The 24,131-nt window shown below is 39.3% G+C and overlaps 1 protein-coding gene across 1 annotated transcript in view; it reads right to left on the bottom strand.

Annotated features, from left to right (window-relative positions):
• The window catches only part of frmd4a (FERM domain containing 4A), a 175,958-nt gene extending 153,491 nt beyond the window's left edge, over positions 1 to 22,467 (bottom strand). The window contains exon 1 of the mRNA XM_017722136.2: positions 22,085 to 22,467. Coding sequence (XP_017577625.1) covers positions 22,085 to 22,129 — 45 coding nt within the window. The 5' untranslated portion in view covers positions 22,130 to 22,467. The remainder of the gene's footprint in view (positions 1 to 22,084) is intronic.
• Between the last annotated feature and the right edge of the window lie 1,664 nt (positions 22,468 to 24,131).

Raw genomic sequence — 24,131 nt, 5'->3', positions numbered from 1 at the left:
ACCCGCACTTTTACTACGAAGCCACGCTGTTGTAACACGTGCAGAATGTGGCTTGGCATTGTCTTGCTGAAATAAGCAGGGATGTCCCTGAAAAAGACGTTGTTTGGATGGCAACATCCAATTTCTATTTTTTTCAACATCAAACAGTGTCACAAACACAGCAAAACAATACTTTGCACAACATTATGGTCTTGTGATCTTTAAACTTCCATGCTAAAAAACATCTCATTTTCTACTTAGGAACACAAATGTAATATCGAGTTCACACCCTGCATGTACTCAACAGAGCTTTTCTGCTTGTTTATGTGAGTGAGAAATAATTCATATTATATCACACCAAGCTTTGAGAAAATAACAGTTCAGATCTGTCCTTCAACCTCATAAATACTTCAACTGCACCTCTCCCTTTTTCCATTTCTACTCTAAAGCCCTGCCCCTACTAAAGCTCCTAAAACTCATCCCTCATGACATACCTACACAGACTCAATACTACACTGACCTTTCTACTGGAACAGATCCAAACAGGCTGAGGATATCCCTTCATGACTGACATTCAGTGAATGGCTCTCTAACTGGGGTAGTGTATGAAGCTTAGTCCCATCTCCTGTCTGCTTATCCTCCAGCTCCCTCTAGGGGTGACATACCTAACATGCCACCTGCATGTTCCACTTGGAACAGAGACATAGTCACAGCATCCAAAAGCTCCATAGCAGTGTGGCCCCTCACTTTAGTCCAGCTTGGCACTTTCAGTAATTGTCTGGGCTGTCTGTCCAGACCACTCACTGCCAATAGAGAGAAACAGAAGACAGCATTTTCGTTCCTGTCTTTCTGAATGACAGAAGGAGTGTGAAAGCTGCTAATGTAGTGCTGTTTCTATGGAGAATAAGGTGAAACACTCATTCATTTGTAATGGGTCATGCTGTGTAGCACCTGCTGGTGTGGGGGTCGGGGAGGGGGTCCATTCAAGTTAAGTCATTGAGTGTACGAGTGCATTTGCGATTTGCCACAGGTGCCCCCATCAGATTCTCTTTCCTTGCATTTTTGACTGGTGTCAGCATATATATTTTGTGTGTGTGTGTGTGTGTGTGTGTGTGTGTGTGTGTGAAGAGAGAAGGGCAGAGAAGGGCACGTAATATAAAACTGACATCTATACTAGGTGTCACTGTCACATATTGCTGCTGTTGAAAAAAAGGTGTTACCTTTTAAGAAGGAGGAAAAAATATTCTTCCCTTTGAAAGTCAATGGGAACTTTTTTCTAAGTAATTTTGGAATTTCTGTTGGTCAATTCATCATAAAATTTTAATCCCATGTAAAGCACAGCTGGTATTTTTAATGCTACAAAAAATAATAATTATATTATCAGTAATGTGCAAAGGTCACAGTATTTATTTCCAGACAAAACAACCAGTAAGTACAACTTATTAATTTCTCAGCATGAGAAAAAGTCAGAAAGCATATATTACACACAATTCTCAACCAAAAAATACTTTTGTAGTTAGTGTGCCTTTATTGCAGCCTCCTATCTTTTCAGAAGACTTTCACTTTTTCAAAGAAATCTGCAGTAACATTTCCACATCTCTAAAGTTAAGTCATAGTTGGAAGACTGGCTGCATTTTTCCGGTCCTCAAGATCAGAGTATTCCCAAACACATTCAGTGATGTTGAGATCTGGGCTCTGGGTGGTCAGTCCATAGTTCTGAGAACACCAGCAGCTTCTTTGATTGAATTAGTCTATTCACTTTTCTCAATAACAGCTTCTTGATAGCTACATATCCTTTCAGACTCGTAGTCATAGTGTTGGGTTGTCTTCTCACAGTGGCAGGATGAACAGAAACTCTTGTGGATTTATTTCAGATCTGAAGGAAGGGTGGATTTCCCTCTCTCAAAGATGAATTATTTAAGGGCTGTTCATCTCATGGCTGATCTGGCATAGTGACAGTAAAAGTACAATTTTCTCAACATATTTTAATATTTTCTTTAAATCTAGGTTTGTAAACTCCTGTTTTACACTTATTTTTTCTATTTACTGGTGGATTATGTCTAATCTCCTCATAAATATCCCCTGAAAAATGAATAACTCTGTGAATAATTTGTACTTAATGGCCAGTTTGAAAATTTTAAAATCAGGTGGTATTTAGGGTGGTATCTGTTTTTGCACAATACTGCATAAAATAAAACTTTAGTACTAAATTACTGTGAAATTATTATAATCATTTCACATTCTGTCCAGGAAACATCTGTGTTACTAAGCTGTTTAGTATCAAACACTGTATTGTTCCAAAAATGTAGATATTCACAGAATATAAAGTGTAAATGCATGAATGAATTAATGAATGAATGAATGACAAAACGAAGCAAATCAGAGGCTGAAAAAGTGCAGTGATTATGTGATGTGTTATGAATTCCCAATGCTCCTTCATTAGACTGACTCTGAACAGGGTTAATCCTGACAGTGCAGCCCTTTCAGTCCCCAGCAGACGTCAAGCTCAGGACCTGCACACAGATCACACACCTTCACTGTGAGCAGCCAAGCAGCACACTAAACTCTTATTAACTGCAGTCGAATCACAGCTCATACACAACACACCCACACAACAGATTTCCTATTATTTCTTCCAGTTGTAAAGTGCTGATGTGAGTTTTAAACAAATCTTTAAATCTAAGCTTCAGAGTGACCCTCAAATGAACAAACCAGTCATCAGTAGATTCTCAGAGTACTAGCCATCACACATTTAAGTGGCCAACACTGCTGGGAACCAGGTATTTTGACCACCCATGCCTAAAACTATATAAACTAATATTTCACTTACTCACTTACTAATTTTCATTCTTTTCCATTCTAAATCAGTTAAGAGTTTCGCTGTGCTTTCAAGATGTAGCAGATGCTGCTGTCCTCTCAGTATTTTTGATTCATAATAATCTGTATTTGGTTATGGCGAATAAGACTCAGGCTGAACATTCTGTCAGTGGTCAATTATGAATGTACACAGTGTAAAGTGCATGTTTTCTGTATATGCGCAGTCTGAGTAAAACCTTGTATCACCAAAATGGTATCTTTACAGGAGAAAGAAATAAACATTCTTTGGACATTAATCTGACCATTTCTATTTGTCCATTCTTTATAAAATTTTGACAGAAAAGGGAAGCAGGTGTTTTCAAGGTAAGGAAAAACATAAAAAGTCACAAAAATGGAGATAACAGGTTTTGTTCAGACAGTGACAGTATGTTAGCACACATGAATAGGCCTAACCCTGACATTAAATTCAACATAAACGGCAAATCATAATTGATTTTCCCTCATTTATTTTGTGACATTTTCAAGTGAAACATAGAAGCAGGGAGAATCTCTAAAATAGCTGAGGGTTTTACACAATGATAAGTGGGGGTGGAGTGAGGGGGTGGTGAAAGATGGTTATTACTTGAGCCCCTCAAAAAAAATGGATACATTAAACATTCCATGCTTTTTTGGAATCTTTAGTTCTTTTGTTTTGTATTTTATTTTTCATTAAACAGCCAAACTATGCTTTATTTACAATTTAGTGAGCCTTTATTTTATTCACAGGGTATCAAACAATGCCATACCATCCTTGATTTTTACAAAAAATGTCACATACTGTGTTTCTTTGCAAGGGCTTATGTATTATGTTTCCTATCACTTCTCCTGTTCCCTGTTGCACAGTAAGTAATTAAAAAAGACACTTTGAATATAGAAGAACAGGAATTTTTTTGTCTGTTAATATATGATATGATATTAATTGTGCATAACATGACCAGGGACACTAATGAACAAGGTTAAAAAAGGTCAACTGTTTTTTTCAAGTTGACTTTAACTTAAAAAACTAAAAGAAGATTTTGAAAAAGAAAAAAAAAAACAAACAAACAAAATCTCAGTTTTGACATTGTAAGTTAGTTCTTTTCTCCTTGTCCTAGTCAGGACTTTTGTCCTCAAAATGTATGAAAACAAACCCAGGCACACACACAGCAGGTGGGTGTGTTCTGTCTGAGACATCTGCTGTGTGTGCGGGAGGCAGATGGGTCCATGCATGTACACACTGGTGCTCCCCTCATGCCCCTGATGCCTCCTACCGCTATTAACCCTGCATGATTCACTTCCGCATGCACTCCTCCCTGCTGCTTCCGCCAGAGGAAGCTTCCTTACTTGCTCACTGTATCTCCTGTAGCCCTCTCTGTCATAAGGGTGAAAGGTGTTTTCCAGAAATGACAGCTGCTGTGTCCTGTGGTTAAGGGTTAACTAAGCAAAGCCAGTGACACTTTACTCACTTGTATATTAAACGTCATGAATTCATGCATGTAATACGTCATGAGTCATCATGAATATGCATAAAATAGCAATGTCTCACACAAGCCTTAATGCAGGAGCAATGTAATTTGTTCAAGTAGTAATTAAGGTACACATCACATCTCTTCTCTTTCTCCTTTGGGTAAGTCCTTTAAGTTCTTGAAGAGTGGGTTGAGTGCTGAAGCAATTTTGAGCAATCTGTTGTTGAGGTTTTTTTGCCGTTCTGACAGGTCTTTCTTAAAGGCAGTCTTGAATCTTTCTATATAGGCTGGATCCTCCTCTGAGACTTCCATAGTACGGACAGGTGGCAGAGAGCAGGCAACACCACCGAGCATGAGACACAAGTCTCATCTTTAAGAAGCTCAGTCACATATGCGTGTAATGAATGGAAAGGGATGTGTACAGTATGTGTATTATATCAGAGTCTGATTAATTTACTGTGTGTGTGTGTGTGTGTTGTGGGGGGGGGGGGGGGTGTTTTTATCTGCATGGTTCAAGGAGGGTCTCTAGCTTCTTCAGTTTGTCCCACTCAGATGCAGTCAACATGACTAACTTGTGCTTCTGTCAGCCCAGAGCAGCCTTGATAGCCTCCTGATTCTTCAGCAGACGAGAAATCATAGCAAGCCTTGAGTAGTTTCCATTCACTGCCAATAAAGTGTGCAGTCACACAGAGGTAACTGTGATTGCTAACTGACGTCCAGTGATCTCCAGTCAGTGCAATACATTGGGCTCCCCCTACTACGTCTAACTTGATTTCTGTTCTGTGTCGTAAAGTTGATGAATTTTAGACACCGCTGTGCTCCTTGATGGTGGTTTATAAGCTGTGTCAGAAGATGCTATCTGTAAATCCTCGGCTCACCCTCGGTCCTCTACCATCGAAACTGGTCTACAGTCCATAGCAATCCATTTTGCAATTGAGCTTGTAAGTCAGTCACTGGTAGTCCTACTTAGTCTGCGTGTAAAGGCCTGATCCAGTGTGGCTTGACGAGGTTGGCCGCTAGCTGTAGCATCATGCGCTGTGCTGGCTTGGACCACCAGTTTCACGGATAAATACCTTGCATTGAGGTGATATTTCAAGCTTGAAGTACTCCAGGGGTAGGAAAAGTCCTCGTTGAAGAACCTGCAGAGCACAGCGCTTCTATTTAAAGTTCTGTCTGGGTATTTTTAAATGCGCTAAAGGGGGCCAAGTAGAGTGGTTTTATTGGCCTCCATCATGTTATGGTAACCGAAACAACTAATGATACGTAAACAGAAATACTCACTGATATAAGTTGTGATACTTTTTTAATCCCACAAACGGTGAAATTCCACCTCCGCATTTAACCCATCCATGAATTGAAACACCACATACACACTAGTGAATACACACACACTAGGGGGCAGTGAGCACACTTGCCCGGAGCAGTGGTCAGCCATATCCACAGTGCCTGCGGAGCAATTGGGGGTTAGGTGTCTTGCTCAAGGACACCTCAGTCATGGACTGTCAGCACTGGGGATCAAACCGGCAACCTTCCGATCACAGGGCCAATTCCCTATCCTCCAGCCCACGACTTCTATATTGCAGAATTACAGAAATAATAATAGAGGTATCACACACACGCGCGCGCAATTTCCAAGCCGCTTCTCCCTCAGGGTCGCAGGGAATAGAGGTATCATTCCTATGTAAATATTTCAGCTTGTAATATCATAAATGTTGGCATTAGGATTCTATTTGTGCATTTGTAAAATATATATTAGGATTCACAATGCATCTTTTAAAATAACCTTAATGGCATTTTATTAAATGTGTGCAATAGTTCTGTTTTCTTCTTGATATTTAATCAATTTTATGACATACATAAACAGTAGGCTATGCATAGTGTGACAACACACTAATAACAGAAACACACAGAACAAATCTAAGCACTTGCTATTAACATTTCAGAAGAGAATTATTCGTGTTGTGCACTTCATGCAAACAGCATTTCAGACAAGTGCAGCAGTATATTTCTATCCTAAAATAACTCTTCCCACTACTGCTGAAGAATACCTTCTGCGTTTAGTTTGTCTGTGACTACGTGTGAAAAACAGAATATTTGTGTGGGCAGACTTGTGAGGGTATGAAGTATATTGAAACTCAAGTGAGTATTTCATTTTAGGAATATATTTCCAACTGAAATGTACATGCAAATTTACACAAACATATTTCCACATGAATAAAATGTATGCACACAGCCTAGTGTTTCAGTATATTTACTTTTGGCAATAATTTGCATTGTTGTTATATATTTCATTAATGTGGAATTGATGTACATATTTGAATCAGATACATTTGATACATTTAGTGCAACCCACCACACAATCTTTGTACAATATACTTGTCCATAACAGTATACTGTACAGTGTACAAATTAGTTCTTTTATTATTCTAAAATAAATGCCTTATAAGGACTATTCAGGTTTTATTGAATAAAAATATTGTTTAGTGATACTCTAAAATTACATGGAATAAAATCTCATTGCATTTATTAAAAAGTTGAGAATGTTTTTGCTTTCTGTAAAGTCATCACTTTAAAGATGTGAGGTGTTGTTTCAACAGTGACGACACGCGTAAAGTCTTCTCTCTTCTCTCTTTCATCTTTCCCTACTAGGGCTGGTTATGATCGGTCAGGGACAAGCATAAATTTTTATGACCTTGTGAGTACTGTTTATCTGTGTGTGTGTGTGTGTGTGTGTGTGTGTGTGTGTGTGTGTGTGTGTGTGTAAACTATGTGTGAATTATTTTGGTTTTAACTGGCTCCTATTCATGACATCACCTCTCATCTCTCTGAATGTAAATGGAAAACCTTGAACCCAGCTGTCATTCAATTGCGTGCTTTTGACACAAAGAGACTACATACCACCAAACCCCCAACACACACACACACACACACACACACACACACACACACACACACACACACACACACACACACACACACACACACACACACACACACACAAACGGGTGCCCCTCCATAACTCTGAATTTGAAGTCTTTTGCATATAGCAAAGGTCCATTAGACCCAACAAGAGTTCTAGAACAGTATTCTGGTTTCATGACCATCGACATTATTCACTTTTTAAAATAAATCATTTTACAATAAAACCAGGAATGGAAACCCACACAGAGCTATCAGCCCAGAACTGAAGGAAAAATAAACACTAAAATTTGACTTTTTCATTATTTCTTAGCTTGGAACTGATAAAAAATCTTCGTTGCTAAAGGCTGCACAAGATCTCTCTAGCTACATTTTGACAAAGCCACCACATTTTTTTAACTTATGACTGAGATATTAAGTAGTAAATAAGAGATAGTCAGCATTAACACAAATGGAAATAACCAAATATAAGTTAATTTCTTCAGCTCTAGCTGTAACTGAGGAACTCAACAACATAGCATATATTCTTACTCGATTGCTTGGTGTAGCTGAGAGAATAACATGCAAAAAACTGTAACAGTCATAAAGGACTAGGTAACCAGTTAGCTGAAAAGTACAGGCTATGAACTGTCCCTAAAAATCTATACATATTGGTCAAACAAGTAAACACTGTGTCATCAACACTGAGCACGATTTATGTTTGCCTACCAAAGATTCCTCACCAGAAGTGAAAAAGCAGCTAAAATAATAATGAAAACACATTGCTAAACAAAGATTTAAACATCTACCTATTGGACTTTCTACCACATCATTGCTGCTGTAGCTGAGCTGTAGTCCTGTCAGACCGCTCTGTCTCCATGTCCGATAAACAGAACAGTTTTATACGCTGTGCATCTTATTCTCGTTGGGGGAATCTTTGTAAAATTATTGTAAGAAATGTGTAAAACCTTTTATTACAAATCAAAAGCTGAAATTTGTTCATAAAAAAATAAATATTTAATCATGGCTAATCATGGCCTTTACATTATGAAATGCAGTGAAATGCTGAGTGGCCAGTAGAGGTCGCTGTGAGGTCTAGAGGGTTAAAGCTGATGTTTCTCTCCTTATCCAAACATCATTAGCAACACATGCATGAACAAACAGAACACGTTTTGCTATGCTGCTTTTAATCTGCTCGCAGCAACAAGGACTGAATTTGTCACAGTTAGAGTTTCAGAGCATTATAGTAAACGCATTGATGAGGATCTCGTTTTTCCTTCACTCCAAAGCCTTACTCTGCTCCACTGATCTAAATGCTATAAATAAATTCCTGCACTACACACCGGCTAATCTGAGCAGCTTCCCCACCAGCGCTTTGCCTTTATCTCCACACATCCCTCATTGCATTCTCTCTGCAGTAGACAGCACAGTGACACTGAGAAACACAATGCACTGAATTTACCTGATTCAAATGTATTCATCATTTCCACACATGCTAACTTTTTATATGACATATACACTCCCTGGTTGGAGCACCCTGCTGCTTTTGTTCTCACAGGATGTTGAATATTGTAAACTGGGTTCACTCTCTGGAAATGAAGTGATTTTCATGTTCAGGTTCGCACAATGAATAGAATGTTATGGAAAATAGTTAATGCATTCTGATTAAGTTATTTATCCACTCATACAGCTATGCTAAAATGCAGAAAAATTAGTTTTCATATAAAAAATCTCTTTAGGATCAAATTTGACAAACAAAAGAAGCAAGTCACAATTTGTTATTTTAACTGTTTGGCAACCCCAAATGATGTTGTCATGCGTACTGGCCATTCCTCCATCCAGAGATCAGCTTCTCTGAGTATTCAGAGGCTGACTCCTCCCAACATTTTTTTATATTTACATTTTATGGCATTTGGCTGACATTCTTACCCAGAGCGACTTACAATTTGATCATTTTACACAGGCAGGCCAAGGCGGTGTTAGGAGTCTTGCCCAAGGACTCTTATTGGTATAGTGTTTGCCCAGGTGGGGATTGAACCCCAGTCTACAGTCCACTCATCAGCACCCTTTATAACCCGGACTCTCACTCTGCCTCCTTGCGAGGTATTGCCACTCTCTGTGTCACTATTGGGCTGCCTTCACCGTGTTTTTGTTATTCCTGTTGTTTCTTAGACTCTTAGCCTGTTAATTTGTTGTTTCTGATCTAGAGACTTTGTTTATTAAATACTCTCTGCATGTGTATCTGACAACCCTGTCTGAGTGTTACAGATGTACAGATCTGAGCCAAGTAAATTCACAGCATAATTCTTTCCGACGTGCACAAAAACTCACATGGCACACACACAGTCCAGCAGTAATCAGGCTAATGCAGAGAAATGTACTGGAGTGCTACACTGGAAAGCAAGAGACAAAGCAACATTGTGCATTTGCATTTCTGCTTCAAACAGCATGGAGCCAGATGCAATTTGAGGGATCCAAACACTGCAAGCCAGTTACACAAATGCACATACACACACTTGCGCGCGTGCACGCACACACACACACACACACACACATCCATAAATCCATAAGGATTATAAATAGGCAGGGCAGGAAGCAGCACCCCATTGATCAGCTCATCCACTAGTGATATTTAATCTAGAGGCACTGCTGCTTCTGATGCATGAATGAATATTGATGATCTTTCTCTCACACACTCACAGAACTGATCTGTGCTATTGGCCCATATAAATATTATAAACTGAAAATAGAAAGCTTTTCACTATTATCTCTGCCAATTTTGATCTCAGGCTTTTTCCATGACTATGGGGGATGGTACAGTTATAGAGTAAAGATGGCCATTGGGGGTTTCTGGGAAGACTAAAGGAGCATAACTGCTTTTGTAACAAAACCTCATATCTTCAAGATGGTAATTTTGTAGGAGAAGAAAAATGATTGTCATTTTAACTTTAATGTATGTATCCCAGTATCATTTTCCAAACTGGACCATTTATGTTTGGTCAGTAATTATTCACACAATGTAAAAGGCAAAGGATTTTCAAATAGTATAAAAAGGGGAAAATTGAGTTAAATGGTATGTAGAGATGTAGTCAGTTTTCAAAACATGTTCCAAAGCAGAAAGTATTATAATGTACTTGTGTATAAGGGAGGGTGTGAAAGCAGGGGGGCTGTTCTAGACCCCATGTATCAATGTATCATCCCTCTCTCTCTCTGTCTCTCTGTCTCTTTCTCTCTCTCTCTCTCTCTCTCTCTCTCTCTCTCTCTCTCTCTCTTATCAGAAAGCTGCAGACTCCACTGTACTCTCATATTCCCTTCACTCCAGCAACCTTCTCAAACCCTTCGCATGATGTCATCCTGCAGGATATCAAGCAATACACACACACACACACACACACACACACACACACACACACACACTGCAAAGGACTAGTGAGCACAGGACAGACTTCTTGCCGCTAATGTAATGACCTACTGCGGTATGACTCATAGGACAATGCAATAACATTGTTCTCCTCTTACACTGCTTGTATACTGTTTTCAAATTACAGCTGTATAAAAAGTGTAACTCGGCTTTTTATTATTAATAGGGACACATTAGTATTTATACATTTATTGGGTATCAGCCTTATATTGTGCTTATTTACCCATATTCGTACTTGTCAAAAATACATGGTGACCAACATCTGATATCACCTATGAAATGTAAGTCTAGTGTGCACTGCCATGCTAATGAACAAATGACTGAAGTTGGCAGTAAACAACGATCTGCTCACACAGCAAGATGTTGCTGGCACTGTGGCGGCCAGTGATAAATATATTTGACGCTATAAACATTCCACTTTAGCATATTCCTGTCAGAAATATAGTGCTTTTAGCCTGTTTTTAACAAAAACAATCAATTTCATCTGTTGGACATCAAAACAAACAACAAAGTCATTGATATTTGTAGTACCAAAGTCTGTATATACCAACTTTACTCTGTTTGACTAATAGAATTGTCAGGTATTAATGTTATTAATGTTACGCTGATTTTTTTCATAATGTGGCACTATATTGAACCAAAAGTGGTTTTTTATTGAACCAAAAGTGGTTCCTCTATGGCATCATGTAAAAAAAACTTATTTGGCACATTTGCACCACATACACAAATAATCATAATAAAGGCAATACAAGGACAAAGCAGCAGAAGGCAAGTACTAATATTATTCTAACATAATTCAGAGTGAATGAGACAGACATCTGGTGCGTGTGTGTGTGTGTGTTTGTGTGTGTGTGTGTGTGTACGCATGTGCATGTCTCTGTGTGTATGTGTGCCCTTGTGTGTGCATGTCTTAAATAAGGTCTAAACCTAATTTGCCCCCCTGCATGTTCTGTACACACACAGTGGAACAAGGTTAGAGCAGAGCAGATGCAGGCTAGCTGGGAGGGTGAGCTCAGCCATTCTTCTCCATTAGCCTCCAATCTACTGCCCACAGACCACCTCAGCCTATAAGGCATAATAATGAAGATGCACTGCCCTGTGCATTCCTAATTAAAGGCTTATTACCTTTCATATGCACTTCATCACAGCACACATTGGTGGATTTGTAATGACATCAGCACAGCAGGCAGAACACACTGTGGCTCATTCAGAGACACAACGGCTCACCAAACTCATCTAACAGAGCGCGACTGTTTATTTGACTTTAGCTTGAAGCGCTTTGATTTCAGGGACACACAGATGGAAGAGATGTGAGATGAAAGAGAAAAAAAAATACAATTTTCCCTGTGACCTTGAAAACTCCTTTACAAAAGCAGCAAGAGAGAAAAAGAGAGAGCTATAGAATGTGCGTGTGTGTGTGTGTGTGTGTGTGTGTGTGTTTGTGTGTGTGTGGTATGTGTGTGTGTGTGTGTGTGTGTGTTTGTGTGTGTGTGTGTGTGTGTGTGTGTGTTTGTGTGTGTGGTATGTGTGTGTGTGTGTGTGTGTGTGTGTGTGTGTGTGTGTGTGAAAGAGAGAGAGAAGCAGAGAGAGCAGAAGAATATTTGAGAGGGAAAGTGCTGTAAAATGTTTGATAGAGAGAGCTATAGAAGACATTAGAAAGAGAGAGAGAGAGAGAGAGAGAGAGAAAGCGAGCAGTGGAGTGTTTGAGAGAGAGATGTTGGAGAGAGTTAGAGATGTAGAATGCACAAAAGTTTTTCAGTTTCAGAGAGAGAGTGCTTTAGAATGTATGAGAGAGGGAGTGAGAGAGCTGGACAAAAACAGCTATAGATATACAGAGAGATGTAAATTCATAGAGAAAAACTCTAAGCTTCATAGCAAGACATTTCTCAGCAGGTGAATGATCATAGTCAATATGTGTAAGATCTCTATAAGAATCTTCTTCAGTGATCTTTTCCTACTGGTGGATTATTTTGCTCATTTCATTATTAAAAACAATCTTAGTCCAATGACAGACAATATGCTTATTTTTACTTATAACTTAAAAAGTGCAGCCTTTAACAACACACAAAAAATTTGGCTTACAATTCCCTGTGCAGAGAGTATCCTGACTTCTGCCCAATTATTGCTGGGATAAGCTCCAGCACCCCTCGCGATCTAGAAGGATAAGCAGTGTAGATAATGTGTGTGTGTGTGTATGTGTGGTTTATAATGAAAGACCATTGCCAGTGCCAGAACAGCTTCCCACATAAAGAGGTTAATAAGGTACAGTTTTGCTTGCTCCCTTTAAGATTAAGAGACCCATATCAGTCCCACAACGGGGAAATTTCACCTCCACATTTAACCCATCCATGAAGTGAAACATCACATACACACTTGCCTGGAGTGGTGGGCAGCCCTATCCACAGGACCCGGGAAGCAGTTGGAGTTTAGGTGTCTTGCTCAAGGACACCTCGGTCATGTACTGCTGGGTCTGGGGATCAAACCAGCGACCTTACGGTCACAGGGCTGGTCCCCTAACCTTCTGACCACAGCTGCCCGTCCTTACTCAGCTATGTTGCTTTAGCTAGTGTAAGCTGTCCAAATTTAGAGAGATTGAATAATTGTGTTCTTACAGCAATCTCATAAACTAATAGATATATGACTATATTTAAGGTCATTTCACTTTATATAATTTACATTGATAACATTGTGATGACTTCAAGGAAGGTGTGGCGTTTTGGAAAACAAGCAATGCAAAGCAGTGGGAGGAAACAATCTCACATGTGCTTCATGTGCATGGGACATTAACACTTAACTGCAACAGTTAATAGGTCAATTAGCGTATCACACATACAGTGTAGAGCTTGGTGATAATACAGGAAAATAGGAAAGTTAATCCCAAAAAGAATCAATTCCTCAATTTCAGGCATCAAGCACTGGACTCGTTTGTAAGGCTTTAGACTTGATTCCACATGGTGACACTCAGGTTTGCCCACAGTGCACACAGTGTGAGATATTCTGTCTAAACCATCTGTATGAAAAAATGTAGCCTTTACTCCACACAAAATGGAAAAATTAAAAATCTTTAATATAAAATTGGTCTACAACCAAACAACATTGTCAGTACCAAAACATTTTTGACCTTTGAACCTTGGAGAGTATATTTACACAGTTTGTACCTTGATGAACAAAAAATGTACCTGCATTGAACCTGGAGAAGGTATAAGGTATAGCTTAGCTAACTCCCATTAGTCAGCTAAGTTAATTTAGCTATTGTAAGTTCTCCAAGTTTCAATGCTAAGGTCAATCATAGCTTAAATAGTACTTTAATTAGAATATTTTGGAATCAGAATTATTGTGAGCAACTGACTCTTGGAATTGATGCCATCAATTTCCAGTCACATGGAAATGGAATCCGAGTCAACTCCCAAACTTCTGGAATCAGCTCTATAGAATCAGAATCGGAATGCTTTATTGATCCCAGAGGGAAATTGCAGATTCCACATAGTGACAGAACAGGCTAAGCAGAGCAACATGGCTAAAATGTAGGGCTATTCACAGAATTATAGATATGCATACATGCCAACACAACACACGCAAAGACCCCTTGGTCTAAACAATATTCAATTATTAAACTTCAGACTTTATTTCAGTTAAATACTCTGAATAACTCAGTTCTGCTATGAAACTAATATGTAAGTTGGTCCGAACCCTCTGAAGAGCCACTTTAAAGCATTAACACATTAAAGAGTAACTTTGTTAATCTTGAGAAAAACAGTATCATATTAAAAGATTTGGGGACAATAATGTCTCCATATGCCTAGGGGTCAAAAGATGTGCAGTGTGTCTTAAAATATGTAAAAACTATAAATAAAAAAACAGCCAAATTACTATTTAGTCAAATCCTGTTCTTCATACCAAGGAAGACACCTTGATAAACATGAAGCTGAGCACTGCATTACATTCCCAAAGTATTTTTCCTATTTAACTGATGCAATAGTAAGCAAGAAGGCAAGGTGTTCCCCTTTTCTTTTGATGGCAAGAAAATAGTCTCATGCTTGTCTCCTGTGTCAAATCAATAGAAACATTTCATAACCTCTCAGTAAGAGACACGACTCAGTGGAGTTGGGACAAGATCTCATTAATTTCTTTCAAAGCAAGCAAAGCTACAAAATATGCATTACTTTAGTTGATCACTCTTTTTCAACCTTCTAACTTTCTCCATGAGTGTTGTCCCTCAGGAAGTGAGGCTTCCACTCCAGTTGGATCAATTATATTGTGAAGCGGTTGTGCTGTTGTGCGGAAGCAGAGTGGTTAGGAAGACACAAACACGGAGCTTAGAGGAGATTACTCCATTCCTCCACTCTGCCAAAAAGCTCCCCACAGACCATCTCAGCCTCTGTACTCTGAATCACTGCTCCATTTGTACTATTTCATTGTGGAAATATACTGCCAAAGAAATATTCAGCACCTAATCATGCGTTAGCTGCCACCGCTCTCAGAGCCAATTACAGATAAAGACTAGGACTAATCGTAGACCAGTGATCAACCTGAAGGGGCAGTGGGGGACAGTCATGGGGTATTATGCTGCTGTCAGAACTGAACCTTTTTTCTCCCTTTATCTCCATTTTTGTCTGTTACTCTTTACATAGTGTGTAAATTTTATGATGAATGGACAAAAAGAAATGGCCCAAAATTACTTGGAAAAAAGTCTGGTTCCACTGACTTACATTAAATGTAAAGTAGGTTTTTGTCCTTCTCCTGTAAAGTTATCATTTTGGAGATACGAGGTTGCTCTGATAGCAGCGATGTGTAATTTTTTATTGTACCTAAGCACAGCATTGTACTTATATACTTTGACAATGTAATAAAGCATTTAATAAAGCAGAATTTATTAAAATATTTCCATTATTGAGGACTTTTTTCCTTCTACTTTACTACATTGCAGAGTAATCCACTGTTGCTTTATCCTGCATATGTTCATACTAGTAACTCTAATCTGAGAGGAAACAAGGTTTTCTAAATACCACAGACCACCTGTTTAACCAACATAAATATAAAACATATAGAAAATAGATAATATAAATAGAGGACCACTGTACTGTAATATTTTACAGTTCTGCTAATAAGTTTACATACCATAGACTGAACTTATATTTGCCATTTTTGGATGATGTGAGTGATCATGCAAAACACATTTTCTTTACTTAGTGATTTAAAGAAGCATGTATTATATTAATCATAACAATAACTGAAATTACACAGTCAAAATTTACATTCCATTGTAAAAATGTTTACCTAAAAGCGTTTTTCTTTGCAACTTAGCACAATTTTCCTGGTGGTTGTTTCAGAAATCTTTCTTGGTCTACATGATTTTGGCTTAGCATCCACAGAAGCACTGTTTCCACCTTTTTATAACACCTTGAATTGTGTTATCTTGCAGATGCTTTGACAGGGATTTAGCTTTCCCTTAGAACCTTGAAACACACTGACTATCTACACTAACACACTGATTACGATCAAACAAGGCACTTGTGCAGATTCTTAACCTTCACAGTGATCTCAGTGTACTTGAGGGTGAATTGACAGGCCCAATCTACAAGGGTATGATATTTTTTGACAAGGGTACTTAAACAATGTCATTTCAGTTGTTATTATGATGGATGTGTGGAAACATGGGTATGGAAACTTATGAGCAAAACTGTCTTTTGAACCAAGGTCATATCTGTTTTAACCCAAGTCATTTGTCAGTCGCTGCTTGTAGCTGACTTCACGTTCAAGACTTTGGTTGGGGCCATTCTGTTTTCTCATGAATAGCTTATCTCATATTTTTCACAGGTGAACACACATTTTTAACATTTGAAGTGTTCAAAGACCACAAGTGTTTATTCACCTTTGAAATTCATGGAACTTTTTCATGACACACATTCAAGCAATTATTACCAGTAATGGAAGAAAACAGCATCCAGCTATTTAAATGCCTCAGTAGAACTGCACAGAGCTGCAGCACTATGGCAAGAGGGCTACATTTGAGTTTAACCCTCTATGAGAGAGATGGGGGGGGGGGTTCTTTGTATTCTGAGAGGTTCCCTGCAGCGTTTGACTGTAATCCTCTTAGCCTGTGTGTGCTAGGTCCTCCTTGCACAGATACGCTAACCCCAATATAGCATGGGACTATACAGTCACACCAGCAAAAATAGCATTCACACAGTTCCTTATGCCTCTGCTTCTTCTCTTCTAGTTTCCTTTGCTTGATGCACTGATGAAGATGCAAAATACACAGTATAGCCGTAAACAAAAAAGCAGGCAGAAGCTGAGGAAAACATTTAGAAATCATGAGAAATTATTGCATTACATTGCAATCTGCAATGTAAACTGAAGTATGGTTCTCTACCGACAGTAAATATAGGTCAGACATATTCTATCCTCTCTCTATCTCTCTCTTTGAATCTCTACCAGAGATTCTGATTAGAGATAAGGTAAAGTATTGATGTAGGTTTATGTCCAGACAAAGCCATGGTTTAGAAACAGTTCCTTCACTGCATTACATCTTTTTTCATTTTATTTGGTAAAAAAGGAACAGTCTGGGTATCAGTCTGGGTATCAATCAAAACAGAAATTGTGAAAGCATGTATGAATGTGTGCATGTGTATGTCAACATGTGTATGGATGATGTTTATTAGGGGAGTAGCCATACACTCAGCCCACACTTCGACTCTGTTTGTGATACTAGGTTTACTATTTTGTATTCTCACAATCTTTTGAACAAAATTTGAGTAAAGAAAAGCCATTGTAATCATGTTGTTCAAAACACTGGAAGGCAGGAGGAGTTCTGGAGTGAGTGCCTGATCAGTGCTGAGCGCTTCCAGACGTTTGTGTTCAAAAAATCCAGTTGCAAGTGACGGCATAATTTACTCAATGTCTGCTTTTCATGAAGCATTCTCACATTTCCATGATGCACTGTCACAGTTTTGTATTGTGATTTCACATTAATACAGTATTACTATTTTTAACAAACTTGCACACAATCCAGTAGCAAATAAAATGTGCCTTCCATAAAACGCCAGTCATGACACACTCATACAAACAAACATACAGAGGAACACATGTTGTAGGCTGTTGCCGCCGTCCTGTTTTATAGGGAGGCGACGGAGGGTGGGGCAGGATGCAGCGGTAACCATAGTAATGGAACAGATGGGACGGCACAGTAACAGTGAGTGAGGGTGTGTCACTGTATGGATACGCCAGAGACACAGTACATGAAAGACACAGTAAAGAGGACAAAGAGGGCAAAGGGCAATGATATCCCCACTCATATTAATCATGTCATAATGTTATATTTTGTAAACATCTCTTTAAATTAGATAATATTTCATCTCAGAAACTGATAAATTTAGACCTGCATAGAAAATGTTATTTTGTATAAAGAAATCAGCTTAGGGGCATATATATTTGGGGGAAAATTTGGGCTTTATTTATTTATTTGTTTATTTAACCATTTGAAAACACCAGCTGCCCATTTTATGATGAGCGGACCAGCAGAATCTTGTTACATTAACTTACATTAAAATTACAAATATTTTTCCTTCTACTATCAAATGTCATTTTGGAGATATGATGTTTTCTTATAACAGTGAGAATATATTATTTTAATCAAAAATAGTTTTTTTGTGGAAAAAGTGGATAGTGAGCCATATTTCTTTGTCTTATCTATACAGTGATTTATGGATTAATAAGAAAAGGCATTAAAATATGGATTATACATTTAATATACTATAATATGCTTATTTGGTTATTTGGCTCATTTTGTTGTAAATGTATGTGAACTGAATGGGACTGTGTCTAACAATAGAGTAGTGCAGTAATGATGTCATTGTGTTATGGCTATAAAGAAAAAAAGGGAAAAAGGAGAAATCCCTAGGGAATATGTTGTCGAGGGACATGGTTGGGGATGAAAGAGGGGAGATGAATGAATGGAGATGAAGAACCCCTCTGTTTGCTACTTTAATAGACACACTAATGAGAGGTAGAGGAGTAAGAGCCCTTCATCAGCCAGCCTGGCACACACTCATCAACAGATGTCCTGCACACTGAGAGAGTGAGGGAGAGAAAGAGAGAGAGAGAGAGAGAGAGAGAGAGAGAGAGAATTCCTTATGGGGCATTGTGTCATTAATTGTCAGTTGTGGGCTCTCACTGCAGATTTTTTCTTTTACTCAGTGTCTGCAGTATTCACAGTATTTGGTAATGATACACTGATGAGGATGTGTTTTATTTACTGTGGTCTGTCTGTGTCTCACAAATGTCAAGTGACTTAATTAACACTCCAGCTGAAATATTAATGTTCACAGCACAGACATCATCAATATTCATCAACCCACAAAACTGCACAAACTCCTGTTAATATTTCATGAGACAGCACAGCCTTAACATGATACGTGTCTGTGTGTGCCTGTATTTGTCTGTCTGTGTCTGTATGTGTGAATATGTTTTCCATTTATAAACATGTGCACACGGTTAATGAATGTTCTAAGGAAAAGCATTGCATTCGTAAAGGTAAAGAATGTAAGAAGAAATTCATGACATATAATCACTGCTTACCTATCAGCATCGTGTGTGTTGGTGTCTGTCTAGTTTCACTGTTATGAAATGCCATTATTCATTATGGGAGAGAGAGATTGACAGAGAGAGGCAGTATATAATGTGCACTACATTATTGAAAAATAGGGTTGTATAATGTACATACTCATATATAATGTGTGTGCATTGGTGTAAATATTTGTGTGGTGGGGTAGAGGGGCAATTACAATGGGAGGCCCTCCAATATCTTGAGTGGGCACATTATCTGTAGAGACTGACACATTTCTAAACCCCTGACTCACTGAGAGATCCAATTTCTTAACAGTACAGGTCACCAGGTAGTTTCTGTCAGCTCTACACAGTCAACCTTGATGTCTGTTTAGTCTCCCTGTTATTCATGATTCATCTCATCTGCAGTAACACATCTTTCTCAACATGATATGTTAATTATTTAATCATTTTAAAAACTTAAATATGTAGTCTAATGTCAACATGTAGAATAATGTTAGATGCTAGTGGAAGGAGTGTCAGTTTTGAGCGGTAGGCCTTTACTTGTTTGCACCATGGTCCATGATAACCTTGTGAAGGCACCGTGTTGGTGAGACCCAGTAGAATGAGAGACTTGACGTCAGCAGTGATTTCACTAGTACAAAAATGTTCATGCCTCACTCTCCATGACCAGTCACATGTCTCACTTTTATTCTCAATCAAAGGAGAAAGTGCGAATTTTCATTACATCTTTGCTGAACTAGACTTCTATGCCTGCTAAAGAAAAAAGAACCGCAAAGACCAGCTGGTCACTAGCTGGAATTCGTGCTTGTCTAAGCTGTTCTTTTTAGCAAGGACATCGAATCAGGTAGTGATCAAAACCACAGTTTTGCATGAAACACATTATTTTCAGTTCACTGCAATATTATTGCTGTTTTTCCACTGTACAAAGTACAAAGAAAACAGGTATTGTGCTTTTTCCATTGGTAATGAGCTCAGTACCGTACAGAACAGTACTCAAGTTTGGTAAAAATGGGAGTGAATTATACTCAGTGGCCTCCTCTCTCTTTGGTAACACTTTCTGAAGCAAACAACAACTTAACAAATTCAGTCTTGCAGGTGAAGATAGTCACCAAGGCACTATTACACAATCATGTGCATCGGAATGAAACCATGGAATGGTTTATTAATGTGTAACATTCTTTTAGTATTATTACTTTTTTAAAGAGTTTGCTAAGTGACATTAGCTAGTTAGGAAGCTAATTATATTAGCATTTTTTGTGGCCTCCACAAAAAGTGTAATTTTGCACATTGTCACACTCTTCTGAGAATAATATAAGCTTTGCTTGATTCTGTGTAATTGTACACATCTGTGTGAGTGTGTGAGCGCAAAAACAGTACAGTATATCATTACATACCAGCCAAGTAAGCTAACTATAACTACCAGACAGTGTAGCTAATTAGCCATTAGTGGCATTCAATGACAGTTATTATGACACTTCTAACTGTCTCAGTAGGCAAAAAATGTTTTTCTTAGTTCCTATTTGGGTCAGCTCTTGTTTGAGTGTACAGTGGAAAAACCCCCCAAAGATAATAACCACAGGAAATAATTTTAACCAAATTGTGTGGTGCCATAGCAACCCTGAACTACGCCATATCTCATAAATCTTGAGAATTTTTGAGAAATAAAACTGCACGTGTTACGATGGAGCTCCTATGGGCTTTACTCCACTGACAGGACCTCATAGCAGCTCGACAAAAGAAAGCGTACACAGATCATTTCCAAAGCCATCTCACTTCATGTGTATCTGCCAACTGCTGAATCACATCTAATTATATCTGATGCCTCCTTCAACTGCTGAAGCCCACGAGTACATTCACAGAGAAGAATACAATGAAATACACAATGAAGAACTGCTGTTAATACCTGGGGAAAAAGAGAGCTAGTATTTGCTGTTACACAGCATGTATGGAGTATAAACGCACAATAGCTCACTATTTCAGTGTCTTTAATTTCATGGCAAATTTCTTAGGGTGCACGAATGTCTTTGGTAAAGTGAAGGAGGAACTGAGATAAAGAGATGGAGCTCTACTGATGGAGCTCTACTGCTTTTATCTGTCCAACCAGGTGAAAAAAGAAAGAAAGGGGGGAGGGGGGTGATAGTTGTTCTTCTCTCTCTCTCTCTCTCTCTCTCTCTCTCTCTCTCTCTCTCTCTCTCTCACACTTGCTCTCTCTCACTCTTACTCTCTACTTTTTTTTGTTCTTAGAAGTAGGCTTGTCGTATTGCCATGGAGACAGACAGCTATTCCAGGTGATGTAGAGGGGTGCGGCAAAGGCAGACTTTCACCATGCCAAGCCACTTTACATGTACACATGTACATGTACAAATGAATGAAAAAAAAACAGCACTGCAAAGTCCACTAAGTGGTTATTTGTGGTCATTTTAAAATAGACATTCTGCCGTCTGAATTTCATGAACTCCAGCATTTCAGACTATTTTAAAGCCAATATAATAATATAATTCCACATTACTATTCCAGATCATCATTTTTTCATGCTGAGATCATGACTTCCACAGCACCCAAAGCAGTGGCTTATGAACTCTTCAGATGTGCACCAGCATTGGTAATCATTCACCTAATAGTTTTTGCTGGAGTGCGTTTTTAAATGCACATGGTGGAGCTGAATTGTCCACGCTGCATTACATGCTCTGCTGCGCTGTCCTACTGCAGAGGTGCACGTGCTCCAAGTGCTGCTGCGGTGTGTGTGTGGTGGGTATAGAGGGAGACAGAGACAGAGAGAGTAAGAGTGAGAGTAAGACAATGGTCACATACCTGGGAGCAATCCTGGCTGAGAGACTAGTGAAGAGATTGTCCCCAGGGTGTGGCAAACATGCATGCATGTGTTTGTGTAGAGTCTCAGAAGGGATTGAGCACTTACCATGAGGAGGCAGATGGCAGATTCGGGCATCAACTGGACAGCCATTGGTCCTGGACGTCCAGCACAGGGAACACAGCTGCCCCTTTGCTCCACTAAACCTTAACGTCCTGCACAGGTAACTGCTCCAGCGACGTCCAGAGAATTTCACACTCTTTTATAGTCTGTACAGCATCCACGTTACACGCAGAAAAGGCTCAGGTAGCACTGTCTGCTCCTTGGCAGGACCCTGCCCCCCCCAGTGGGCAGTCTATAGGTTCTGACTTCAACTACTGTTCTGCTATTGTCCAGCACCTCCTCATGCGTTTGATGGATTTTTTTAGTCTTTTGGCTCAAGCCAGTGCAGTTCAATGTGCTCACAGTCTCCTCTCCGCTACACACTCTGCTGCTTCTTTGATGTCAAACAGCCGGTTAAAGCACCCCCTCCTCACACACATTCACGTACTCCCTCCCTCTCCCTCTCTCTCTCGCTCTCGCTCCTGCTTGCACATGCTGCCTAAGTGGCAGTGAGAGGGTGGAGATCAGCATCTCAAATGAGCTGATACACACCTTTGCTCTCATAAATCTATCTGATCAAGCTGGAAACCCAGTCTACCAAATGAGAGAGAGATAGATAGAGAGTGAGAGAGAGAGGGAGAGAGAGAGAGAGAGAGAGAGAGAGAGAGAGAGAGAGAGAGAGAGAGAGAGAGTGAGAGAGAGAGAGAGAGAGAAGTGATAGATCAACACTGCCTGCCCCACTACCACAGGAACTGTATCATACAGCAAGGCAGGGTGGAATATCAGCAAGCACAGACAAACACAGAGTACACACACTCTCCTATAATCGTCTATAATGAAATTATTATTTTAACCTCCTGTGCACTTGCAGGAAACTGCAGGGGTACATTTGTGTGTACATGTGTGTGTGTCAGGTGAAAAAAAACATTAATTGCTCAAAATACCCAGTGATTCTTTTGAAAACTGGAGAGAGAGAAAGAAATATAGACACATATAGAAAGAAATATAAAAACGAAAGGGAAATAAATAGATGTGTATATATATATATATATATATATATATACTCTATATTGCCAAAATTATTCGCTCATCTGCCTTCCCTTTGTTAATCTATAGGGTTTAATATGATGTTGGCCCACCCTTTGCAGCTATAACAGCTTCAACTCTTCTGGGAAGGCTTTCCACAAGGTTTACGAATGTGTTACGGGAATTGTTGACCATTCTTCCAGAAGTGCATTTGTAAGGTCAGACACTAATGTTGGATGAGAAGGCCTGGCTCACAGTCTCTGCTCTAATTTGACCTACAGGTGTTCTGTCAGGTTGCAGTCAGGTGCAGTCAAGTTCTTCCACATCAAACTCGCTCATCTATGTCTTTATGGACCTTGCTTTGTGCCCTGTTGCCCTGGTGCACAGTCATGATGGAGCAGGAAGGGGCCATCCCCAAACTGTTCTCACAAAGTTGGGAGCATGAAATTATCCAAAATCTCTTGGTCTGCTGAAGCATTAAGAGTTCCTCTCACTGGAACTAAGGAGCCGAGCCCAACTCCTGTAAAACAACTCCACACCATAATTCCCCCTCCACCAAACTATACACTTGGTACAGAGCAGTCAGACCAGTACCGTTCTCCTGGCAACCACCAAACCGAGACTCGTCCATCAGATTGCCAGATGGAGAAGTGTGATTCGTCACTCTAGAGTCCAGTGGTGATGTAAAGCTTGGATGCAGCTGCTCAGCCATGGAACCCCATTCCATGAAGCTCTCTACACTGTTCTTGAGCTAATCTGAAGGCCACATGAAGTTTGGAGGTCTGTAGTGATGGACTCTGCAGAAAGTTGGTGACCACTGCACATTATGTGCCTCAGCATGCACTGACCCCGCTCTGTCATTTTACGTAGCCAACCACTTTGTGGCTGAGTTGCTGTCATTCCCAATCGCTTCCACTTTGTTATAATACCACTGACAGTTGAATGTGTAATATTTAGTAGCGAGGAAATTTCATGACTGGACTTGTTGCACAGGTGGCCTCCTATCACGCTACCATGCTAGAATTCA

This window comes from Pygocentrus nattereri, chromosome 7 (genome assembly GCF_015220715.1).
Source record: "Pygocentrus nattereri isolate fPygNat1 chromosome 7, fPygNat1.pri, whole genome shotgun sequence".
Classification (NCBI taxonomy): Eukaryota; Metazoa; Chordata; class Actinopteri; order Characiformes; family Serrasalmidae; genus Pygocentrus; species Pygocentrus nattereri.
The sequence above is the reverse complement of the archived record's forward strand: the minus strand, read 5'-3'. Positions and strand labels throughout refer to the sequence as shown.